The sequence below is a fragment of the Diabrotica undecimpunctata genome, chromosome 1 (assembly GCF_040954645.1).
Source record: "Diabrotica undecimpunctata isolate CICGRU chromosome 1, icDiaUnde3, whole genome shotgun sequence".
In the NCBI taxonomy this organism is placed as follows: Eukaryota; Metazoa; Arthropoda; class Insecta; order Coleoptera; family Chrysomelidae; genus Diabrotica; species Diabrotica undecimpunctata.
The window spans coordinates 177,403,837-177,430,657 of record NC_092803.1 but is presented as its reverse complement, the minus strand read 5'-3'; the positions used below and the strand labels follow the sequence as shown (position 1 = coordinate 177,430,657).

Below are 26,821 nucleotides of genomic sequence, written 5' to 3'. Positions count from 1 at the left end.
CTTAACAGTAAACAGAAACCCCAAAACTCACTAAATTTACATACATTTGTTGCCATTTGAAAATATCATGTATTGCAGAAACACCAAAACTCCAGGAATTTTGATGTTTCTAAAATATAATATTTGAACACACTGATTTTTTACATGACAGGAGGTTTTGAGTTTTTTAGGTTATGCACATTATTTGTGACCTCTACATATTGTTAGTTGTTATTACAGTAAAAATTAATTATAATTTAAGTAATGGAAATTGAAAATGAGTCTTCAACGTGCCAAAAAGCGTGAAATATCAGTGAATATAAAAGAGAAGTTATTAAAAACTCTAGAGTTAAAGGGTCTGCAAGTAAGCCTTAAAGCTTTAAAATATATATTACTATTAACTAGCTAAACAATATCTAATATTTTATTATCGTAATGTTAATGATACTTATTTTTAGATGTCGCCAAAAATGCTTTTTATGAATTTCTGAAGAAACACGCATTCAATTATTCCGAAACTTCAGGAGACTTAACACCAAGAACGAACAAGATTGTTTGCTACAATCGCTTATTTCAGTCCTTGAAGTTGCACGTCGAAGGTGCATAAAACCAGCTGATATTTCTTGCAAGCCTGATAGACTAGCTTCTTTTGAATATACAATTCAGGGACCAATAGGTACAAATACAATCTGTAGAAAATCATGTATTGCCATTTTTGGCATTATCAATGATCGGTTGCGTCGCTTAACCACGTTAAGACGAGAGGGGCAAGTTCCTATAGATAAACGAGGTAAAAATCAATTTGGCAATACGAAGTTAGGACTTGTTATAGATTCAATCATACAACATATTGCTTCGTTTCCGGTCAAAACTGCCCATTATACTAGTAGAGAATATAGGTATCTAAATGAAAAATTAAATATTTTTATAATGTATAAGTTGTTTAAAGAGGTTCACCCAGAACAAAACGTTAAATATTCATATTATAAAAAGATTTTTAAAGAACAATTTTCATTATCTTTCGGTCGCCCACAAGTCTACACCTGCTCTACATGTGAAGAGTTAGAAACTAAAATAAAAAGTAAATTCTTAAATGAAACAGCAAAAAGAGTGGCACTGGCAGAAAAAACTGTTCATAAGATGCGGGCAAACAAATTTTATAACAAACTTAAAACCATTTAAGAACTTTGTAAAGTAGATGATAATGTAGGTGGTATTTGCATTGATTATATGCAAAACCTGCAACTACCGGTTATTCCTGTCCAGGAAACATTATATTTAAGACAACTTACTGTTAATGTTTTATGTATTCATAATTTGAAAATTGATAAGGTAACATTCTATGTGTATCATGAGGGAACAGGAACTAAAGGGCCTAATGAAGTCGTATCATTTTTTTTACATTTTCCAACAATCCAGAATTTAAAAATATTAACCATTTTTACATATTTTCTGATGCATGTGCCGCCCAGAACAAGAACCATACAATAGTTAGACTTTTTTCTGCATTAGTTTCAATCAATAGATTCAAAAAGATTGAACAATATTATCCCAAACGAGGACATTCATTTCTACCGTGTGATCGGGATTTATTCGTTCTTAAAAGGAAAATTAAAAAATCAGACAGGATTTACACGTTAAAAGAGTTTGTAGAGCTTATCATAACATCTAACAAGAGTTTAAACCGATTTACTGTAGTTTTGCCGAATTCTGATAACATATTGAACTTTAAAGGATGGTGTCCCATGTATTTTAAAAAGACGATGCTCTCCAATGAATCTTTGGGCAGAAATATTCCAAGAGATCAAAAAATTGCTTTTAAAATATCCAACTTTCGACACTTTATTCATTCGAGTGATCACGATGGAATTGTTATTACAAAAGAGTACATAGATGGCTTGATAGATCATTCTTTTTCGGCTATGAAACACCAACAAGGATGTTATTAGTTTCTCTACAAGAAAAGCATACACCGAAGGACATATTCCTATTAATATCAAGAAGATGCAAGACTTGAGAAAACTGGAAAAGTATCTACCAGATAATGAAGAAGTCAAGGACTTTTACAGAGGAATTTTTAATTTGCCAACATGCGAGGTAGATTCAAATGAAATAATACAACCAGATGAGTGATTACTACTGAAATATTATTCTGTATGACCATATTTATGAATAAATGTTTATATAAAACATGATTTCTTATTTTTACATCCTTGAAAATGTGTATACTTCAAAAACCCCAAAAATCCAAAAAAATAAAAAAGAAAAAAAAAACATATATAAAGCTAAAATTTACCACTTTTTATGCAAACTAATTAAAATACATTAATCTCATGATTTTATTACAGAAGCACAACAGGTTTTTTTAAAATATTTCATGAAATAAGGTTTTTTCTAATTTCTCAACATTTTATAAAAATGGAATTATGGGGTTTCTGAAATATGTAATTCATTTGGAATCATCAGAAATTATCCAACTTTTTTCATGATTGAAGAATAATTTTAACCGATAAGTTTTGCAAAGAAGAAAATATATATAAAAATTTCTGATGTCACTGCCGGGTTCTAAGCTGGACCGTCCGGTTTAGTAACCCATTACCTAGCCACTGAACTGTGGCCGCCACGACAGTATATGGTAGTGGTTGGCCCATTAACAACAAAAATTGACTGTAAGGAGAAAACATAAAAAATTGCTCAGCAAAATTGAGAGAGGTTTTGACATTCTTTGAATTCATGTAATGAACAAGCGCAATACTATCAACATAAATCAACAAGATATATGTAATCTTGGCAAATACCATAAAAAGACTCTTCACAATACAGAGGTTTACAATAACTGAGTTATCTACTGGTCGGTAGTGAACACACAAAATTAAAAAAATGTTATTCTTTTCATAGTTAAAATTTTATAAGAGCTGTATATATCTATGGAATATAACCACGGAAAGACAACATTAAAACAAAAAGTATGCTACGTACAACCGAAATGAAGATACTAAGAGCAATATCCCAATATAAAGAGATCCCGCTGGATATTATAAAGACAATTGAAAATGTCTATCAGCACAATAGGATGGAAGTCAGAATAGATGGACAACTAACGGAACCCATAGATACAGGTAATGGAATGAGACAGGGGGATTCACTAAGCCCTTTGTTCTTCAATCTAATCATTAATGAAATAATAAACAGCGTCAATAAAGGGATACAGAATGGAGAATAATGATATTAAAATTCTCTGCTACGCATACGATGCAATATTGATAGACCAAAATCAAGATAGCCTTCTTATACCAGTTCACAGGTTTAAAGAAGAGCAAAAGAATTTAAAATGACGAACACAATACTAACACAATAGTACCTAATCAGTAAAGTACCAATTACGTTCTTTACCGATTACTATTACCCAACACCAGAGAATAATGCGATGCACAAGATGCATTGAGATAGGGTAGCAAAGACAGAGAGATGGAAAGATAAGATGGCAGTCTACCTCTCAAGGAATGTTTCAGCAGCGGAAAAATATCACATCGTCACATATACGACAAGTACAAGTAAAAGAAGAATCGGGTTAGTAACGTTTTCAACAAATAAAAGTAGCAAAAAATGGATCTGAAGACCCAGTTATATAAAAAATGATAATAAAATCAAAGGTTTTAGAATTGAAATTTCCAACATAAAGGTATTAACAACTACACTGGAGTGCCAAATTACCTGAACATTCAGATTTTTATGTACTTATGTATTTTTTAGTGTTTAGGTAAAAATTTGCTAATTTTTTAATGCCTTATTAGCAATAACGTCTAATGATTTTTGCGAAAAACAACAGTTGTACACATCATTTTTCTATTAGTGTAAAATAATATTGTAAATTAAACAGTATTATTTTAAGTTTATCTAGGTAGTTTAGTGCTCACAAGTTTGGATTTAGTTTTTTTTTAGTTTAAAAAATTACAATTAAAAAATTATGACACCAGAAGAAGCAGCACAAGCTGTTGCTTTACAGGATTATGTGCGGAGCATTCGTTACACCGTAAAGACTTGGAAGGAATTTCTCGAAGTACAGTGTTTAATACTAAGATTTCAAGAAAAAGGTTAATACACCAGGAGTCTAGGTCAAGGTAGATGTGCAAAGTCAAGTTGAAGATCGCTTTATTAAATTGCAGGCGTTATGCGATCGCATAATATCAGCACCAGTACTTGTTTAACGATTAATGAGGTCCATGATGATAATTTAACCATATTCATGAGCACAGACGTGTACAGTCTCATCAATTTATAGCGCCCCATAAAATTATTAGACCCTATGAGATACAGAATACAGATCACCGGCATTCTTTGGAGACCCGTAAACTCGTCACTGCAAATACTTAGGTAAACTCGTCACTAGCATTTTTGCCCCATGTCGTTGGTTTCTAATGCGGAACTAATAGACTGCCTGTTATTTGTTATTCATCCTGTTTACGTGGTAATCTATTAAATTTAGTAATTATATCGGGTGTCTGACGGTGAGTGGCCTATTAGACGTATTAGAGGTAATCAATTAGCAATTCACTATAAATGTTGAAAGAAACCAAAGCAAATAAAAAGTATTATTCTTTTAAATTATTAAATCTTAGTTGTTTATAAGAATTTTATGATCTTTACCTGCCACGTGGTACAAGTAGACCAGTGATCAGTTTGCAAATCTTTTCGAGTCTATTTTAAAATCCCTGGTTTTCTAACAGTGATCAGTTTGTACTATATACGAGTGCATTTATGCTAATTGATGATGAGGTTACGTGTACCCATAGAAACACAGTTTCCGTTTATACCGCTCGAAGTCGCTTAAATAAATATTGATTAAGGTCAACAATACCTGTCACGGGACCTCTATTAAAAGTAGATCATCGGAAGCTACGTCGCAACCTGTGCTCGAAAACATCTCAATTGAGGTGTTAAAGAATGAGGTACAACTCTCTCCTCGGAAAATCAAGATTTAACAGATCATTTCCCTTGAGGCTCATAAAAAACTTGTTACACTTTTAGAAGGCAATTTAAACACTCAAACGTATACTGAAGAATGTTTGAAAGATAATGTAGTGCTACTCGTCCACAGATTGCAAGAATAATACGGGATTACGTGGATGAAATTGGGATTTATTTAAAACCATGGCCCTCAAGGAGTCTAGACTTATATCTGACATGAACAATATCGATGTCGTGGGGTCCGACAGGGATGTATACTATCACCCTTGCTGTTTAACATATACTCTGAGGAAATTTTTCAAGAAGCAGTAGAAGATGTTGAAGCCGGAATTCGAATTAACGGAGAATGTATCAATAACATCAGATACGCGGATGACACGATGGTATTCGCTGACAGTTATGAAGACCTCCAGGATTTAATGAATACAATCACAGAAGTGAGTCAGAGATATGGACTTTCACTGAACATTAAGAAAACAAAATGTATGATGATCTTTAAGAAGGAACAGCAAATTGAAAGAATCAGTGTGAATAGTCAACCAATAGACAGAGTGAAAACATATACCTACCTTGATACGAACGATAATGTTTTAACCAGAATTTCCTGGCTGAAAAATCTACGTACGTGGTTCAACACAAATCTTTTCAGAGTCGCATTTTGCAAAATACAGATTGCCATGATGGTCACCAACATCCGAAACGGATAGGCACTACAAGAAGAAGAAGAATGTCGATGTCGAGTTTCAAATCATTAATGGCTTGGAGCAAGCAGTTCGTGACGAATGGGAGCACATACCTCAGGAAGAATTTACTACCTTAATCTGAAATAAGCCTTATCGAATGAAAGCCGTAATTCAGATTTGTGTTTTTTTCAATAAAAGGTTTTTCAATAAAAGATGTTTAAAATTAAAAAAATGAATTTTTGTTTCTTTGTAGGTTTTCAAACTTTTTGAATTTTTTATTATTTTTTTTTTTGTTTATTTAGTTCTTGATTTGTAATAAATTTTACTTGTAAAGTTTGTTTATTATTTAATGCTCAATTGGGAACATCTTATACTATTTTAAACGGCAGTTTTTAGGAAAAACTTGACTGTCCGGTTAATTTTGCACTCCAATTATAATCTACGGCAATGTTATTGTATCTTTATATTCATATAAGTATACCATATAAATTTTGCAAATTATATCCCATGTAAACATTCCCCATTATAGACTTGATATTGGCATAATTTATATTCAGAAATCTGTAACATTTTTTCTTTTTTAGTGAATAAACAAACTTTTAAGGGGCAACTGAAAATGGACTGAAAATGTGGAGTCCGAAACCGGTCGTCCATATTATAATATTATTGTATTATAAAACCAATTGCCAATTGCAAAAATCAATTTTATTTTTCTATTTTTTACCTATATTTTATCTTCTTTGCAATAGGTATTATCTTTGATACGGGCAAGAAACTATTAAAATTATTAAAATCTGAAAACTATTGTTTTGATTACAGTGAAGCGTAAAGACCTTATTAAATGATTGACTTTCAGGATAAACGCATTTGTCAAAATACGATTAAATTGTAGTTACAACAATACTGTCTGTCTTCCTCTAATTACTTGCTAATTTCAATTTACATCATGAAAAGGCACCAAAAAAGTATATCCTTAATAAGCATCCGTTTTTTGTTTTTCGTTTATTTTTCTTGAGAAAATTGTACAGAAAATATTTTTATTTATTAATTTTCAATTACAGAAGTGTTGCAAATTACCTAAATCTGATATAATATTAAATTTAGATTTTTAAATTGTTAGCTTTTTCACTTTTAGTCAAAATATGTTCCAGAATTTTGCACATGTATCAACAGTAAAACAATTCTTTGATTAACGAAATACTCGATATTGATTTTTGTACTAAATAATTTCAACCTGTGTAGGCATGTAATAAATTATATAATACATTATTGTGTAATTAGAATGAAAAACAACTGTGATTTCAATATTTATACAAATTTTATTATTTTAAATTTGTTTATAAATATTTGATTTAAAATATACATTTTTCTCTCAGTTTCAAAATTAATTAAGTTAAATTCATTAAATATTTTGTAAAAGATCGCACTCCCAAACTACATTCTGATTTTGCGCAAAGATGCGCCTCTAATCCTACTCTCGAAAACAATAGGTTGTATATTTTTATGCGACAATTAACCACACACAAACTCCCTTACCTGTCATATTTTTGTGCAGCATCACTTAAGGTCACCCATCAAAGCATAAATCACAAGCAACCGTTATCATTTAAGCACAACACAGCCACTGAGTACCATAACAACAGAAAAACATTTTACGCCAGAGTTAACATATCATTCACGAAATCTATTTCGACACTGCAATCAAGATGCTCCTGGAAATCGAGCTTCCTGATAGGGGCGTGTTTCGGGGAGGGGCAAGTAGGATGGTCTATCCCACAGGATAAATGCCCCACTCCTCGATAAAGCGGCCCATCGTGTTTGGGGTAAGACAGTTTGTCGTCAAGGCTGATAACAGCTTTATTAAGTTAGAGATTGACGCGTTAGTGGTGGGGGTGGCCTCTATTTAATACTTAAATAGTATAGATGCTAGATGCTGTGCTGGGTATCTTTGTGTTTTTGATGCAGGTATATCGAGCGTTGCTCGACTTGTGAAACGAGAAGCGTTCAGATTAGAACGTTATCTCGCTCTGTTAACAAACTGTAAACCTTTATGTGTACCTGTTTTATTTATTATTGATAAAACGGTATATTTATACAGGATGTCCACAAACCCCATGCACAAAAGAAATGGTTAATTCTTTAAGGTCATTAAAAATTACGTAAATAAATAAGGTTTACTAATGAAAACAGCAAACTTTTAGGTCTATAGACGGTTTTGTTTTAAATGCATATAAAGTTCTTCTTTTTTAGAGCGTCTAAACAATAATTATTGGCGAGAACTACGAAAAATATTTTGGTTTTCGGTCAGTCCACATGTTTTGTATTATACAAATCAACTCAATTAACAAATTAACATTCTACCGGTCATGTTTTTGTGTTTTTTAATTTTTATGCTTTATTTGACGTTTTGTTAGAAATTTGAAGGATCTGGTTAGATACCAACATTAAAAGAAGATTTCTACACTGGTTTCTAGTGGCATGTAAGTTAAATATTGCGTTTAGGTATATGGAGTTATGGAGACTTTTCGAAAACAACAAATACAATTAGCTAAAAAGACACAATGCAAACAACACAACAGTTGTCAATCTATCTAAAAGCCAATTGAACGCAACAGAGAAACTGAAGCTTAAAAAAATGGTCTGACGTATGATATAACACGCCTAACAGTTCCTAAACTTGACCTAATCAGTGCAGTTAAAAAAGTCTGTCAAGTAGGTACTACCAGTACCAGCACAGGAATGGAGGAACTCAAGGCAATCAAAGCTCTAAAGAAAATGAGTCCATAATAATATAACAAGCCGACAAGGACAACGCAACAATAATCATGAACAAAAGCAAATATTAGGTTAAAATACAAGAATTGGTCAGAAAAGGATCTTACACCAAACTAAAAAAGTACCCAACCAAATCACTGAAAAATAAATGTATATAAAACACAAATTTAGGGAATACCTAACATACTACCAAAGAAGAACATTAACACCACACTACAGCAGGACACTACACCTATACGAAGTTTCAAAAATTCACAAAGAGAATGTACCCCTCAGACAAATTTGCAGCAGCATAGGTTCTCCTTGCAGCAGACTGTCAAAATTACTCCTAGACATAATACAGCCTTTAGGACACAATCAAAAACCCACCACAATTTTTGTAAATATTAATAGAAATAGATTACAATTTCAACAATATGCTAGTCAGCTTTGATATTACCAGTCTATTCACCAATGTACCATTAAATTACCACTCAAAGAAGGTAAACATCAAAAAATGAATTATCAAATCATTATATGATAGAGGCCAAAACACCTACTTCGATAAAAATGCATTTAAGAAAGAAAAGACCTACTAACCAAGGTTTTGGCAAAAACTGACTACCCATTGTTATTTAAAAACAAGGAATTTCACAAGGTTGAAGAAAGAAAATAAACAAAATACCACAAGCAATGTAGAACCACTCACAAAATGTTCAAACCAATGTTCAAAAATAAAACCCTGTGAAGGCAAACAATTTCTATGTGGGAGAAACCGCAAGACCACTAAGTATCAGGATAAACGAGCATGAAACATACATCAAGAACAAAGACTTTGACAAATCTCCGATACGCAAACATGCGTGAGATAACGAGCACAGAGTAAAATAGAAAGATACACCAATAATCATGAAAGAAACAGACATGAAAAAGAGAAAAATCAAAGAAGCAACTTTCATTCTACTTAATGAAGAAAAATGTGTAGCAAACTCATCAGCAGTATGAAGTAGCTTTATTACAATAAATCGTGTCTTAACCCCATACAAACATAATGTTGAACTTAAAAAAAAGAACTAGCTAAAAAAGAAATATACTGACATATATAAGTTGATAAATGAAAAAAAATATACATATCGAGTGCATCATTGCATCATTTTTTAATTTAAAATAGCAGATGCATATGTTTCAGTAGTACATGAATCAGAGCCATGACGATATTTATCTTATTTTTTAACCAATATTCACTCACTCCTGGACGTACGTATTACTAAAGGTTTTCCAATGATCCCATTTTTTCTTAAACATGTCTCTTTTAGTTGAAGTTAAAGATGCAGTTAAAATCTAACCAGAAACATATCACTCGGACTAGATAATCTCCCAACTGAAATATATAAAGAAGTTGGCCATGATACCATAATGGCATTATAGCAGCTTATACAAGAAATATGGACACAGAAATCTCTCCCTAATGAATGGAATATTGGAATACTTTACACCATACACCAAAAATGAGATATCTTTGAATGCTCTAACCACAGAGAAATTACGCTTTTAAATGCAGCATATAAATTATTTTCCACAGTTCTATGTCACCGTATGACACAATATACAGAACGGATAGTAGGGAAATACCAAGCTGGTATCAGAGGTGGTAAATCGACAATTCATCAGATTACATCCCTGAAACAAATTTTAGAAAAAACACTGGAATATGGCATTGATACTCATCACATATTTATAGACTACAAAGCAGCCTACGACTCTGTGAATAAAAGGAAATGTTCAAAGCAATGAAAGAGCTAGGAATATCAAATCAGTTGGTAAATTTAACAAAACTAACTCTTGAAAAAGTTGGATGTAAAGTACAAATTCAGGGAGAACTGTCTGAACCTTTTAAAACAAATAACGGGCTGCGCCAGGGAGATCCTCTCTCGTGTATACTGTTCAATCTAGCTCTGGAAAAAGTTTTACATATGTCACAAATCGCAATCTTTGGTTCAATATATAATAAATCAATGCAAATCCTTGCCTATGCTGATGATATCAATATTGTTGGGAGAAGGGAAAACGCTGTACGAGAGGCGTATGTAGCATTAAAAGAATCAGCTACAAAAATGGGTTTAATAATAAACACCAACAAAACGAAGTATATGAAAATAATCACGGAACCACAAATCCTACCACCACTTGTTATGGAAAACGATATCATCGAAGCAGTGAACGAATTTTTATACCTGGAAGCGCTCCTTAACACTAAAAATAATATTACCGCATAGATAAAATGCAGAATTTGCACGGCCAACAGATGCTATGCTCCAAAATTATATCCAGAAATACAAAAATAAAACTATACAAAACAATAATACGCCCAGTCCTAGCATACGGTTCAGAGACCTGGACTCTAACAAAAAGAAATAAAAACATGTTAGGAACAGAGTAGGTAGAAAACCCGTTGGAAAAACAACGAGATAAGTGGTTAATTGGAAAAATAAAAATAAAAGAATAAGAAAGAAGATCTTTTTTAATATTTTGCTTAAATACAACACTAATTATTTTATAAGGGTGTTTCTTTCTGACCTCTTTATTGTTCAACCTGATCATGGATGAAATAATAAAAAAAGTAAGAACGAAAAAGGATACTAAATAAGAGAAAAACAACTTAAAGTAATTGCTATGTAATATGCAATGTAATATAACCACCAGAAAATTTAACGTGTTAATTTCCCCAACAAAGGCAAAATGGATGGTTATACCTGCAAATCTACTACGAAGTAAATTTGAGCTGGAGTGTCAGATAATAGAATTATCTTCTTATAAATACCTAGGCATCATACAATTTGGCTACGGAAAGCTTGAAACAGAAGTGGATCAAACAGAACCGCAAGATGCCTGAATGAAACAATATTAAGAAATAAAAATATCGGGAAAGAAATTACAAGCAGAATTGACAAAACAGTCATCAGACCAATAATGACATGTGCGAAAGAAACACTACACGACACAAAGAAAACAAAATGAATACTAGAACGAACAAAGATGGAAACCCTTAGAAAAATTGGTAAGATGCTATGAGACAGAGCTAGACGTACAGATATACGACAGAGAAGCAAAGTTGAGAACTTCAAGGACTGGAAAAAAAAGAGTAGAATGAAATGATCATATAAGCAGAATGACAACAAATAGAGTAGTAAAAATGACGAGAGACGGTTCCAAAATAAAAAAAAAAACAATTAATGGGAAGACCGCGAAAACGATTAAATGACAACTTACTGGAGGCATATTGAAAAACAAACAGTCATCTCTACACAAAAAGAAGAAGAAAAAGAAAAAGAATTTTGCTGTTAAATAGCTTTTTTGAGTAATCCCTAAGGATTATTCCGAGCTTTGACCTATTCGTAAAATTCTTTTATATGAATTATATTTCACCAATTATTATATACTCCATTTTAAATAAACTTAGGTACTGAAGAATCAGTACAATCGAAAAAATTAAAGAATAAACTTCTTGATCTCAGTTAGCATCTTGATAAAATTCCTTTCAATTAATAAATAAAATTTATAATTGACATTGCTCAATGTTTACTACTTTTTTTTGTGTTTACTAACATAACCTCCAAATAATAATGGATTTTTACAAAATTATTTAGCACAAGTAACTGGATTCTAGTTGGTTTAGAACCAGACCTCTTCGTAGTCACCACCAAATTGAGCTGGCATCACCACGGCGTGGAATCCATAGAATCAAAAAAGAAGAACAAGTAGAAATAGTTTTTCGATACTTAGCTTTAGATTTAGAAGATTGTCCTTAACCAAGTTTTCAGTTTATTAAATTGTCTGGAAAACTACATACTTAGAACTGGTGCATTATTCATTCTATAACATTTATAACAACAAATCCCAACATTGCCGAAATAAATATCGCCATTTGCCGTATAATTTTTTAAATGTACGGAAGTAATATTTATAAATTTTTAATTTTTGCTGTGTTAAATCCCATTTTTAAATAAAATTTAAAAGTTTAAAAACATACATATTTTATATTCTTCTTCTTATGGTGCCTATCCGTTACGGATGTTGGATACTAACATGGCTATTCTGACTTTGTTGACTGCTGCCCTGAAAAGTCCGGTAGTGGTTAAATTAAACCATTTGCGCAGGTTATGCAGCCAGGATATTCTTGTTCGTCCTGGACCTCTTTTCCCATGCACTTTACCTTGAAGTATGGTCCGAAGTAGGTTGTATTGTTGTTTATTGCGCATTATATGGCTCAGATATTCTAGTTTGCGACGCCGACGTTTTATGGTTATGACTAGTTCACGCTCTTTATCCATTCTATGTAGTACTTCTTCGTTGGTAACTCTGTCTATCCAGGAAATCCTCAACATGCGTCGATAGCACCATATCTCAAATGCTTCGAGTCTCTTCAGCGATGCTTCAGTTAAGGTCCATGATTCGACGCCATATAAAAGAACGGAGAATACGTAGCATTTTAGTAAACGAACTTTTATTGTCAATTTTATATCGTGGCTGTTAAAGATTTTTTTCATTTTGACGAAAGCTGATCTTGCCTTCTCGATCCTTATCTTAATTTCCGTCGATTGGTCCCACTGTTCATTTAAGTTTGCACCCAGATAACAAAAGTTGGTGATTTGTGTTATAGGTTGTTGGTTAACTAGTAATTGACTAGGTGGTATCCTATTTTTGCTTATAACCATGTATTTGGTTTTTTTTATGTTAAAATCAAGCCCAAACCTGCTACTTACTTCTGCCACCCTGGAGACAAGTGTCTGCAGACCTTGAAGACTGTCTGCAAAAATGACAGTATCATAAGCGTATCTTATGTTGTTCAATCGTTCTCCGTTTATAAGTATTCCCTCGTCTATGTCCGTTAGCGCTACATTCCTAATGTGGTCTGAATATGTATTAAACACTAATGGGGACAATATACATCCCTGTCGCACACCTCTTTTTATCTTTTATATTTTATATTTTATATAATCAACATTATACAAATATAATTTATTTTGACAATGCCAAATCATAAGGGTCATGTTATTAGGTGAATTTTAATGGATAGCTACACTGACGACCTTTGGTATATAAATACCAAATTCAAAGCCTCCTCAAGTACGTTTTCTTTTGAAAGGCTTGATACCTCCCATAAAATTTCCACGTTGAACATAACAAATTTGCAAAGTTTTAACGAGTTAACACAAAAACAAGAAAACAAAGAAAAAAAATCATCTTATTTTTTTCATCAAACGCTTGCTTTTATACTATTTGAATAGATATTTTTTAGTCATTAAATGTAATATGTATCAAACAAGTTTTAAATGTTAACTTTTGGAGCACCATGTAATCAAAATCGTAAAGTCTTCAAGTACTTGGGATAGTATTAATTGAGTTTTACTGACTTTTCCGTGTGGAGTTTTGAGAGTCAAGCTGCGCTATTACGGTTTATTATGGGGACATTATCAACGTGAACTTATTATCGATCCGGAAAAACTCTAAGCGATTCCTAATACACCATCCACTCAGAAAAATACGACGATAGAAGTTCGTAGGAGCATCGGGAGAGCATCGTGGTATCGGCGGCTTGACGCCAGGACCTGAATAAAAATTTTTAAACGTCGATAAGTATATTACACTGAATTACAAATAATTATAATTGATAATATACTTTAGTAGTATACTATATAATCAAAATTCTAAGAAAGAGATAAGTGCTTTAGTAGATCCATACGAAATGTATCAAGATCACGAGTAAATTTATTTAAAATTCTTATTATATATTTCGTCTTTAGAGATCGAACAGAAGTTTGAGTTATTCAAAATATTAGTAGATCTATGAATCTATCAAACTACCAGTCACATTTGGGATGTAGTGTGAGATTGCCTGTATCCTGCTTATTTTCTACTTTATTTGTTACCAAATATCATGATTTTATAGATGGTGATTGAGGACGAGAAGATTTGTTTTCAGGTCAGATGTCACAGTGCACTTACCATTTTATTACACAAAAAGTGCAGCAGACGATAATTACCAACCCATGAGCCTGTTAAAACACTTCTACAGGTTGTTCGCAAGAATAATAACAAAGGGACTGGAAACAAAATTAGACTTTTATGAACCTAGGAAATAGGCAGTTTTTAGGAAAAACTTTGTCGCTAATCACCAACTACACTGCATTAAAGAGATTATAGAAAAATCCAGCGAATACAATCGACCATTGGTCCTAGCTGCCGTGGACTTCAGCAACGTATTCGATTCGATACGATGGAGGGAATAGTTTGAATAAAGTAGTGCAGAACTATTTAGAATGGCAGTTAACAGCCTCCGCATAACCATGATGATTTCCAACCTTCGATAGAAGATGGAACTTAAAGAAAAAGAAGAAGAAGGAAAGTCGTATAAATTATCGGTACCCCAAACTGATCAACAATATATACAATAATGTAAGTATAACCGTAAGATACAGCAATATCTCTTTACAGCAGTCCTAACACATGCTTTCAAACAATTGGAGTGGGACGTTAAGAATATCCAGAGTTCTGATAACAGATAACTTAAAAGAAAGTTAACTATGCTTACTGAGGTAGGTAGCGTCTGTAAGGAAGTTGGTTTAAAAATAAATTTTAAAAAAACACAATACATGACAAATCTGGTATCAAGCCAAACTCCAAAAGTCGTCTGCCATGAATGGCATTAGTTTATAAATAAAATCAAAATTGCCAGGGACAATCATACTGCTGAACTAAAAAGAATAATGACTTTAGCATAGATCGCATATGGAGCTGTAGCAGACATCTTCAAGAGCAACATACCAAATTATTTGAAAAAGAAGGCGTTCGACCAATGTGTGCTTCCAGTCATGACCTGCGACGCCGAAACACTTTACTTAACCCAGGCTACAGCAACCAAACTCAGACTGGCCCAAAGAAGAATTGAGCGGTCGTTACAAAAAAAAGCACAGACGTCACAGATATCATAGAGCGCCTAGCTTGGCTGAAGTGGATCTAGACGGGCCAGGTATCAAGAAGAATCACAGGTGGTGGACCCAAAAAATTACAGGTAGAGACTACAAGTAGACAAAAAAAGCAGAAATTTTGACAGACGACGCCAAAAGAATCGCTAGTAATTGACTGCAGAAAGCTCAAGACTGATAGAACTGGAAGAAATAAGGGGAGGCATATGTTAAACTTTGTACTCAGAAGGCTAGATGATAATGATATCTCTCATAAGCTTTAAACAAATTGGCAACATGGCGTTGTTACGCCATGTTACCAATCCAACGGTAACTCTACCATCTTAACTGTAAATTAGACATAATGTAAACTAAATTTCATTTAATAATTTTGAAAGGGTTTTTACCCACATATTTAGTGGCTACATCCATGTATTAACTAGACACTGATGATGGAATACTTATTCCGAAAACGTTTTGTCAATTCAACATAGCCCAACGGGGTTTTTTATATACCTTTTTATAAAGGATTTTATTCAAAAATTTTTTTAAATATATGGTATACAGCCAAATACAGGAACTTTGTTTCCTTGTGGAATTTAAAATAATGGCTCGTGAAGTTCCTTTTCGTATCTTTTGTATACAAATTATTTTTCACAACGATTATTCAAAACATCGAACAGTTATATAAAAAAATATTTTTTTCTCGTTCTTATATAATATACACATGTAGTGTGCTCGTTTTGTCATATTTCCAATGTAATTAAAGTCTAGTTACAATCATCTGTAAATCATTTTAACTGTCTACAACACCTTTGTTACGTTGTGTTCTCTTTAGATAAGTCACGAATTGCTTTCTTTATATAATGTTGTCACGTAAATGATATCAGGTAGTTAACAATTCAATATATCTGCGACCTTTCTAAGACGTTCAATATTTTATAGTTTGTCATTATTGGAAACCGATATTAAAGCAGTAGCTTTCTTGAAATTTTATACATTAAGTATAACAATATTATTTTTATTTAACAATAACTCGACCAAAAGCAAAAGAATGTCAATAAGATCTACACTTGCACCAAAATTTGAAAATATAGCTGGCCAGCTTGAATTCAGTCCACGTGAAAGATAGTAACCTAACGGGGAAACTCAAGTTCCTCCAGCAAAATTTGGTATATATATTGTTAAAAGTAACTACTTTGTTGTCGAAAATATTTCTGTATAAGCCGGCTCTGGATTATATTCGATTTCTCAGTTCTCTTATCGTCTCGCTCCCAGCTAAATTGTCCAAGAATAAGAACGAGAAAGATCTGACTGAGACTAGCAAAGTAGAAAGGATTGTTCATTTTCCATCGTTATATTGTGATTTTATGTTTTCTTCGTCTACGAAAGATTTTAACGACATTAAATTCTGCATAACCATTTAAAAAATAATATTGTATTTCAAACTTTATTTTTTTTTCAGGGAACGTTGATATTTGGTCTTGATTAAAAATTTGTAAAGAAATATTGTTTTTTTATTTAGCCTTCCATCGTACAGCATCAAATATTAAAAGGAATAAGCTTTATTAAGTGTAAAATACAATTTCACAATTTACTATAGATGAGAAAGAAAAAAAGAAAAGTTGGGAAAAATGGAAGAAAACAGCACAGAAAACGTAAAATTACTACTACGTAAAACACTGAAAAACCTAAGAAGCAACAAAGAAACGAAACCGAAACAAATAATGAACAAGGAAGGAATAATAATAAACGACGATAAGACAATAATGGAAAGATGGAGGGAACATTTTCAGCTGATACTGAATGAAAATCAAGCGAATACAATGGAGAAGAAAAGCCACAACAAGAGAGTATCCATGAGATATACGGAAAATCCAGAAACTATAGAAAAAGAAGAACTGGAAGAAGCAATAAGTAAGATAAAGATTGGAAAAGCACCAGGAAGCGATGAAGTAGCACCAGAAATGATGAAATATATTGGAGTAAAAGCAAAAGAAAAATTGTTATACATATATAACCTAATATGGAAGAGAAAAGTAATACCCAGAGAATGGACAAATGCAGTAATTATACCTATATACAAGAAAGGAAACACAAGAGACTGTAGGAACTATAGAGGTATATCACTACTATGTGTAGCAGCAAAAGTATACGAAACCATAATAGAAAGGAAAATTAGAAAAGAAATAGAACATAAATTAGAGGACGTACAAAGTGGATTCAGGAAAGGACACAACACACAAGACCATATATTCACCATGCAACAAGTAATAGAAAAAGCCATAAAGAAAAATAAAGAAATATATCTGAGCTTTACAGACATGGAAAAAGCATTTGACTCAGTCAAAAGAAAAGCTATATGGGAAAAAGCCTAAAGAAGAAACAAGTAAGTGAAGAACTGATAGAAGTAACAAAGAGTACCTATATACATGAAAACAACAAATACAGTAAGAATGTTAAATATACAGTCAGAACCATTTGAAACAAATCAAGGAGTTAGACAAGGGGAAGGACAAGCCCAGTGCTATTCATACATGTGATAGATGAGATAGTGAAAGAATGTAAGCGAACATTCAAGAAATACTGCATCGGTTGGAACAGAATGCAAATGATAAATGCTGAGATGTGTATATTTGCAGACGACATAGTATTAATTGTGGAAACTGCAGAAAAAATGAAATACAACTTGGAGAAATGGAACCTAGAAGCAAGCAAATACAACTTAAACGTAAACAAAGAGAAGACTCAGATAATGAAAATATCAAGGAAACAAGGGACGGAAGATCAAATAGAAGTAATGATAGACCAACAAAAAATAATACAGACAAATTCATACAAATACTTAGGAACAGTAATCAACAACAAAGGAGACATCGAGGACGATCTTATCAACAGAATGGAAAACACAGGAAAACTATTCCAAGCACTAAATAGAGGATTCCTTAATATCAACAAGAAATATCAACAAAGACCAAGATGACAATATACAAAACAATATATAGACCTACAGTGACATACGGAGCAGAAAATTGGATATTAAACAAAAGACATCAGAGCAGAATTCAGACAGCAGAGATGAAATACCTCAGAAGAACGATAGGAGTAAAAAAAACTGATAGAATCAGAAATGAAGAAATAAGAGAAAGACTGAAAATCAAACCGATACTCGAGTCAATCAAGGAGAAAAAATTGGCATGGTTCGGACATCTAACCCGAATGGACAATAATAGACAAGTAAAAAGTGTGTGGGACGCCAAACCAATAGAGAAGAACAGAAGAGGAAGACCCATTAAAGAATGGAACAGTGACATCTCGCAGATACTGCAGAGTAAGGGTAAGATTTGGCAGGAAGTAACACAGATGGCATCCAATAGGAAGGAATGGAGAAAGTTCGTTAAGAGCTAGGACACCTCAAAAGACTGTCAAATATTGTAGTTTAATGAATTGTATTTTAAAAGGCCCAACACCGAAAGGTACAAATGGGTCTACTGATTAAGTAAAGTACTATAGATGTGAACATTGTAATTCTGCTGCAATATAAATGTTTCATTTATTTTGGTTAATTATCTGAAAGCTTGAGTCATGGACAGTTTCTTAGTTTTTATTTAGAAGCAGTAGTATATCGTAGAATACTCAAAATTTCATGGACATCGCATACCTCAAACGAAGAAGTGCTGCATAGAATAGGCAAGGAAAGAGAACTTTTTAACACAGTAAAAGTTAGAAAAACATCATACCTAGGCCACATACTGAGAAATAATAAGTACCAATATGCCCAACTTATAGTGAAAGGAAAAATCGAGGGAAAGAGAGGCCTAGGAAGGAAAAGACTATCGTGGCTCAGAAACATCCGACAATGGACAGGGCTAAATTTTGAACAGCTAATAAGAACAGCTGAAGATAGAGAAGAGTTTAAAATTGTAGTAGCCAACCTCCATTGAGGAGAGGGCACTTTAAGAAGAAGTATATCGTCGTTGATGACAAAACCGCCTAAAAAGGTAATTTCTCAGGAGCCAGTAAAAAGTAGTTAATTATAAAAGTAATCAATAAAATAACACAATTTTGACCTAAATGATTAAGTTCTTGATTGTTTAAAAGGGTATAATATTATTATTTTAGCGAAATTACATAACTGCGGTTTGTTTTGTTACTTAGGCCGTACTTTGTATTAGAAATTTATAGAAAAATAAGATAGGCGGTTTTACTACGTAATAAATAAACAACTTACAAAATTAAGGAGGTATTTATTTGTTAAATAGAAAATAACATTGATAATGAAAAAGATTTTTTAACTATCCTTTTGATCATGTGGCAGCTGATCGTAACACGAATGACAATCATGCGTCAAAACAAGTTTTAATTCTTGAAGGTTGTTCCATTTGGAATAGGCCAAGGGCGAGCATTCTCGAGTGAATTATCGTGAATGATTTTTTTTGTCTTCTTGGTAAAGCAGAATAGTCAAAATAGTCATCAAAATTCGTTTTTACAGTTATTTCTCCGTTACTCTGATCTACCTGGTCTTATGAAGTCATAAATTAAAAAAAATTTCTGAGAATAATATTTAAAAAACTTATAGTCTAGATAGTAACTTCTATATGGAAATGGTTTACGTCGGGCCTCTTTTGTAATATCAGAATACTGAGATGGAAGAGAAATATCTCGATTTTTTAATTTTGCTTCAGTCGCGCTATGAACGAAATCCCTTTCCATCTGCGTACGTCCGTTGGTCAAAAATTTTTGCTCGATAGTAATATACCATTTTTTACTGAAGTGTAGCAGTGCGTTAGATAAACCTGTATTTCTGTTTTGATAGTTACAGCCATCTGACCAAAGGATAACTGGTAACTGTTTTTCTTACAAAGTGTTTTCCAAATGACGCATAATGCAAGAAGCAAGTGAAGAGGATATCAATTCTGTGGCTGTTTCGTCGAATCAGTAACAAACCGCGTTCTTAGTGTGTAGGTTATACATAGTAAAGTTATGTAAATATAACTTTTTTTTATAATAAAATACGCTGGCTTGGGTTATCGGAGCTAATTTAGTGGCTTGAAGGTTTTGCGTAATCACATGTGCTTCACCTTTAAGGCTCTTTCTTTGTCTTGTCCTTTTTCAATTCGTGCTCTCTTTTATGTTGTAGATGTATATTATACTCAGCTTTAGAAATGTTTCCACTTTTATGAGCACAGCATAAATCGCACTGATCTCTCCTCGGATTAAACAGTGACAAGTTCTCTTTTTTAAAAATCGATTCAAAAGTAAATCTACTGACTTTTTTCAAATTTTCTTGTGGCAATCTTTCGAGATAAAGACTGTACAGTTGCGAAAGTGATAATACGATTGGCTCTAAGTACTTCCTTGTTGTTGTTGTCTGCAATAATGGGACGGCATCTTGGGTAGAGAACTGAAAAAACTTTTTACGAAATCTTTGTCCTGTGTGTGCCGTTTTGCAACAGTCTCTGTACATTTTGAGTAAGTAACATTAGAAGCAGGAGTAATACCACCACTATTTTCTTTAAGTCAAGCCAGTAGCGTACAGTTCATTTTTTAATACCAAATGTAGTTAAGTAAGTTTTACAACAAACTTGTCTTCTACACCCATTAATAATAACGAAATATTGTAGCGATGGCTGGCGTCTAGAATTATCAGCTTGGCTTCTTCGTCATTTGATAGTGTGTTTTTCAACTGTATTTACAATAAATGTTTTTCGTTGGTCGCATATCATGGTTTTCCAAAACGAACTAAAAAGTTCTTGCCCCTTCTGCTCGATAATTTCATTACAGGCTCTAACCTTCGATTTTCGGCACATCAGAAGAACAGGGTGATCTCATTTGTGGTTGACTTCTCTCAACAACTTGATATATTTTTCTCTCTCTGGTGCTTCGATACCCTAAATACGCTTCCCCTTGCACCCTCAAATTTTTGTTTTTAGCTTTTTTCCATTCCTTTTTTGTTAATAAGTTTTCTTTTCTTTAGTGCCTGTGTATTTCCATCAAAAAGTGTCCCTTTCGCATCTTCAGAAGATGAACAAGCTGGTTCTATATTAGTACCATCCATTTCATGGTCATTAGTTCTATTTGTAGGAGTCTCCTCTACTTCAATGTCTTCTCGTTCAATTTCAGCTACAATGTCTTTGATATACAATAGTCCAAATGAACAGAAGATAAATTAGCTGGTCCATTTTCTTTTTCAAATATACTACAAATCAAAGGAACGGTTTTCAATTCAGCAAATAATATTGATGCATTTTCGGTATGGATTTCTTTATTGTGTATGTTTAAAATTCCTTTAAAAAAATCTAACGTAGAAAAATCTGCAGATGTTGAAGTTCCCGGAGATGAGAACAGGAATTTAGGAGTTTTCTATCTATGATCCTTAATATTGGAACTTTTACAACCTTTCTTCGTCATTCGAGAAAACGCCATCGTAATCCTCTATTTTATCAGATTGCTGACTATCTTCTAGTTTCCAGTCCATATTATCTGAAATAAAAACAGACATAAAATATTTGTTTATTTTTAATTAACTCACATAAAATAAGTTAATGCATTGTGAGATATATAGAAGAACATAATTCTAAATAATATGCCAAGAACTAATATAATACAAATATAAAAACAAAAATTTAAGCTACTATAATTTGTCTTCATTGGATTATTAATTTTACTTAAATAAATACTGCTTATCTACTTGAATTTTGATACGTATGTAATGTCAGTTACAAAGAACAATACCGCCCAACTCCATGGTTAAGTTTCAGTACAATTTTTCCAAATAAACTTTCTTATTATGAGGATATTTTATTAAAGTGTTAATAGCAAGCTAAAAACTAAGTTAAAAAAATTCTCTAATTAAACTTACCTTTTTCGCTTGTAATTTGGCACAAAACACGGAGCGATACAACCTAACCTTAATATTACACCTGTTTGACAGGAGAACAGGATATTATATATCACAAATATTATGAAACTTACATTATTAACAATGAATTGCCATTATTAGTAGATTTTTTGTGGTTATTTAAATTTAACAATAATCAGCATAAACCTTACTAAACCTCTAAAGGCTCGACTTTTTGCAGATGACCTTGTTGTCTATATCAAAGGAAATAACACCGAATCAATGACAAACGCTTTGCAGTGTTTTCTAAACCAATTAGAACAATGGTCTTTAACGACCGGATTCAAATTTTCAGTAACAAAAACATCAGGTATACTCTTCTCCAAAAAGGTCTCATCAATGCCCCCTACATTAAAATTATACAACACTATGCTACCATTTAAACCAACGGCAAAGTTCTTAGGTATGTGGTTTGATCAAAAACTTACTTGGCAAGAACATATAAAACAAACAGTTTTAACATGTCACAAAAGACTGAATCTAATGAAAACATTGGCAAACCGAAATCGGGGATCAGATCAGGAAACTCTGTTGAGAATATATAAAACACTAATTGGATCTAAATTAGATTATGGATCAATTGCATATGCATCTGCTTCAAAAAAACTACTTAAAAAACTTGACAGCATACACAACGCTGGTATTAGAATTGCACTCGGAGCCTTCCGAACAACTCCCTCCGAAAGCATACTGAGCGAAGCCGGCGAACCCCCTCTAAATTACCGAAGAATATACTTAGCTCTAGCGCATGCTACATCTATAGCCTCAAATATAAAAAAACCCCTCTACTGTAATACTTTTAGTAACAAATATATTAATTATTACAATAATAAGCCCCGTGCTCCCAAACCTTATTACGAGAGAATCCGATTATATAGCTCCAGACTGAACATTCAATTCCCAACAGTATTTCAAACGAATACCAATAACTATCTATCTTGGACTATTGAACAGCCCAAAGTCATTGCAGCGTTAAGTATATATAATAAACATGAAACTAGTCCTATTATTTTTAAAGTTAAACTAAATTCAATCCAAGATCAACAATACAATGAGTGGATTAAAATTTATACAGATGCGTCCAAAGGTAAACTTGGCGTTGGAGTGGCAGTGGTAACCCCAAATGACACTTTTCAATTTAAACTTCCTCTAAATTCAAGCATCTATACTGCAGAACTATTTGGTTTGCTCAAAGCCATCAAGCAAGTAAATATTAAAAACATCCCTTGTTGTCTAGTCCTTTCTGACTCTCTCAGCGCAGTCAAAGCTATGCAAAATGTATATCCTAAACACCCCATTGAGAAAATTATCAGGGCCAAATTAATGAAAGCTCAAGAAAATTTCAGAGGAGTCCACTTCCTGTGGATACCATCTCATATAGGCATAGAAGGGAATGAAGAAGCAGATACTAGTGCGCGTAACGCTATCACCAGTGACGTATCAGAAACAGAGTATCGGAGTATCGCAGGCGATCTAAAAGTTTATTTCAAAATTAAGGTGTTAAGTGCGTGGAATCGGGAGTGGAATGACTCTAGTTCGGAACTCAGAACCATCAAAAGTGATATTTTTTCATGGAAGTGCACAGCCAGAAGTAGAAGATGCCAAACTATTATTACACGTCTACGACTTTTACACTGTAGGTATACTCATGCCTATCTCTTCTCAAATAATGAACCTCCAAAATGCGAAGCATGCAATACAGTAGACAGTATAAAGCACTTCTTGATGGACTGTCCTAAATATATAAATCAAAGACAGTCTTACAATTTGCCAAATAACCTGAAAACACTCCTCAACAAAAGTTTAGTTCCGAACAATTTATTAGGTTACTTAAAATCTATAAATATGTTACACAAAATTTAACTTAATTAATTGTTACAAATGTTCAATTGTTCACAAATTGTAATTAATTGTTACAATGATTGACTGTTACAAATGTTAATTTAATATTATTACAAATGTTACAGGAATGTCGCTAATAACCTTTGGGTGGATGCGACTTTGTTTCTTTAAATAAAAAAAAAATAAATAATCAGCATAAGTTGCTCAAATTGCTGGTATACATATGTCTGTTTATTAATGGTTTCTTTCTCTTGAAAAATGAATGCCATCTAGAGAAACAGTCTTTTTAAATACTTACTCTCCGTGGATAAGATTTTTACATTTGGAAAATCGAAAGAGTGTGTTGTTGTGTTAGCATGTGTGGCTTAACCAAAATTTTTGCTCAATACTAACCAAATGTAAAAATTACTTATAAAAGCACTCTAGTTGTGGGATCTTTGTATAAGTCATTGAAAGACAAAGTACCAAACTCAGATCAAAGTGATGTTGTATACAAACTTAGTTATTTAGGCTGTGAAAGTTATTAGGTATTTAGGTCACACCTCCCAAAAAGTTTCCAGCCGTTTGACTCTTCACAAAAGTGACATTAGTTTACACCCTGATAGATGTTCTCTAGCCAGGAAGCTAGATTTAGAAACCAGATAAGTTGTTTATTCCATTTTCTAAACACCATGGCAACTAACCTCAATTGGTGTAAGATACAAAATAATTTTTATTCTGTAATTTGTACTAATTTTGTTTAGTGTAGCACCCTGATGATTCAAATAAAGATTTGCGAAAGCTTGGTAAACTAAAAATAGTACTTCTTTGTTCTGTCTTCCGCTGTATACCCAAATAATTGTGTTTGTAGTGACTGACCACCGTTGATTACAAGCTTTTATCGCTATTACAATGTGGTTATGAAAGTTTTTGAAGAGTTATCTCTCTATTGCTCGCTAAGGATCGACCCATGATTGGCGTAGCTTTTTTTATAATTTTCCATACCTGAACATTTCCCTAGTCCAAAACTTGCAATAAGAATATATCAACATTAACGGGTTAACTACATCTTCTTCTTCTTACTATGCCTATACGTTCCGGATGTTGGCGATCAACATGGCTATCCTAACTTTGCTTGCTGCTATTCTGAATAGTCCGGTTGTCGATGTATTAAACCACTTTCTCAGGTTTTGAAGCCAAGATATTCTTCTTCTCCCTGGTCCTCTCTTTCCAAATACCTTGCCCTGAAGAATGAGTTGCATCATGCCGTATCTCTGTTCATTCCTCATAACATGGTCAAGATATTCTAGTTTGCGCTCTTTGATGGTGATAATAATCTCGCATTCCTTGCCTATTCTACGTAGGACCTCAACATTAGTCACACGATCCACCCATGAAATTCTTAAAATACGTGTGTAACACCACATCTCGAATGCCTCTAGTTTTCTTAAGGAAGCTTCGGAAAGTGTCCAGGCCTCTACTCCATATAATAACGTAGAAAATACATAGCATCTAATGAGAGAGATTTTGGTAGCAGGTGGTAAATCGTGACTTCTGAAAAGAGACTTCATCATTATGAACGCCGATCTCGCTTTTCCTATGCGTTGTTTTATTTCACTGGAGTGATCCCATTGGCTGTTAATGTTGGTACCAAGGTATGTGTAGCTGTCCACTCTGTCAATTGGATGTTGGTTAACCAAAAGCTGTGTATTTAATATTTCGCATTTACTGATTACCATGTACTTTGTTTTCTTCGTATTAAGATCAAGTTCGTGTTCTCTACTTATATCTGATATACGCGACATTATTCTTTGCAAACCGTCCAGACTATCTGCAAAAACTACTGCGTTGTCGGCATATCTAATGTTGTTTAGACGTATTCCGTTGACTAATACGCCTTCTTGTAGTTCGCCTAGCGCTTGCTCGAAGATCTATTCAGAGTATATATTAAATAACACCGGGGAAAGAATGCATCCTTGCCTCACTCCTCTATCTATGGAGACTGCCTCTGTCAATTGGTCATCCACTTTAATATTGGCTGTTTGGTTGTAATATAAATTATAGATGATTCTTAAGTCCCTATCATCTAACCCCACTTCTTTCAAGATGTTTATAAGTTTATCATGCTTTACTCTATTAAATGCCTTTTTGTAGTCGATAAAACAAGTATACACATCACAGTTAACATCCCTGCATCTTTGCATAAGCACTTGGACAGCGAATAGAGCCTCTCGGGTGCCTAAGGAATCGGGGAATCCAAACTGCGTCCATGATACTTGTTCTTCGCATTTTTTATATATTCTGCCGTGTATCACTTTCAAGAACGTTTTAAGTAAGTGGCTTAAGTAATTAGGCTAATTGTTCTGTAGTCTTCGCATGTCTTGGCATTTACTTTTTTTGGTATGGTCACGAAGGTCGACTTTAACCAGCTTTGGCGTATTTTTCCAGTTACTTATATGTTGTTGAATACAGTTGTTATCCATTTTATTCCCTGTTCATCCATGTTTTAGGAATTCTGCACAAAATTCGTCAGGTCCTACCGCTTTACCATCTTTAGTTCTTTTAATAGCTGACGTGACTTCTTCAATGGTAATCGGGGGTCCTGTTTGGCACTCAGTGTCTTCAATGGTATTCTGCCTTTCATCTGCAAAAGTTACTTCCACATAATTCTTCCAAGTGTCTAGTTTTTCTTCCACAGTTAACAGTGGTTTGCCTTGGTTATCTGCCAAACACCCAACTCTTCTAGGTTT

At 33.2% G+C, this 26,821-nt stretch overlaps 1 protein-coding gene across 3 annotated transcripts in view; it reads right to left on the bottom strand.

Moving 5' to 3' along the window:
* Positions 1 to 26,821, bottom strand: part of ham (hamlet) — a 377,563-nt gene that overhangs the window by 160,004 nt on the left and 190,738 nt on the right. Inside the window, exon 1 of one of the 3 annotated variants that reach the window (XM_072520633.1) lies at positions 7,167 to 7,577. The exons of the other annotated variants lie outside the window; for them this stretch is intronic. Coding sequence (XP_072376734.1) covers positions 7,167 to 7,188 — 22 coding nt within the window. The 5' untranslated portion in view covers positions 7,189 to 7,577. Of the gene's footprint in view, positions 1 to 7,166; positions 7,578 to 26,821 lie in introns of those variants that run through there. 3 annotated transcript variants of the gene reach the window in all.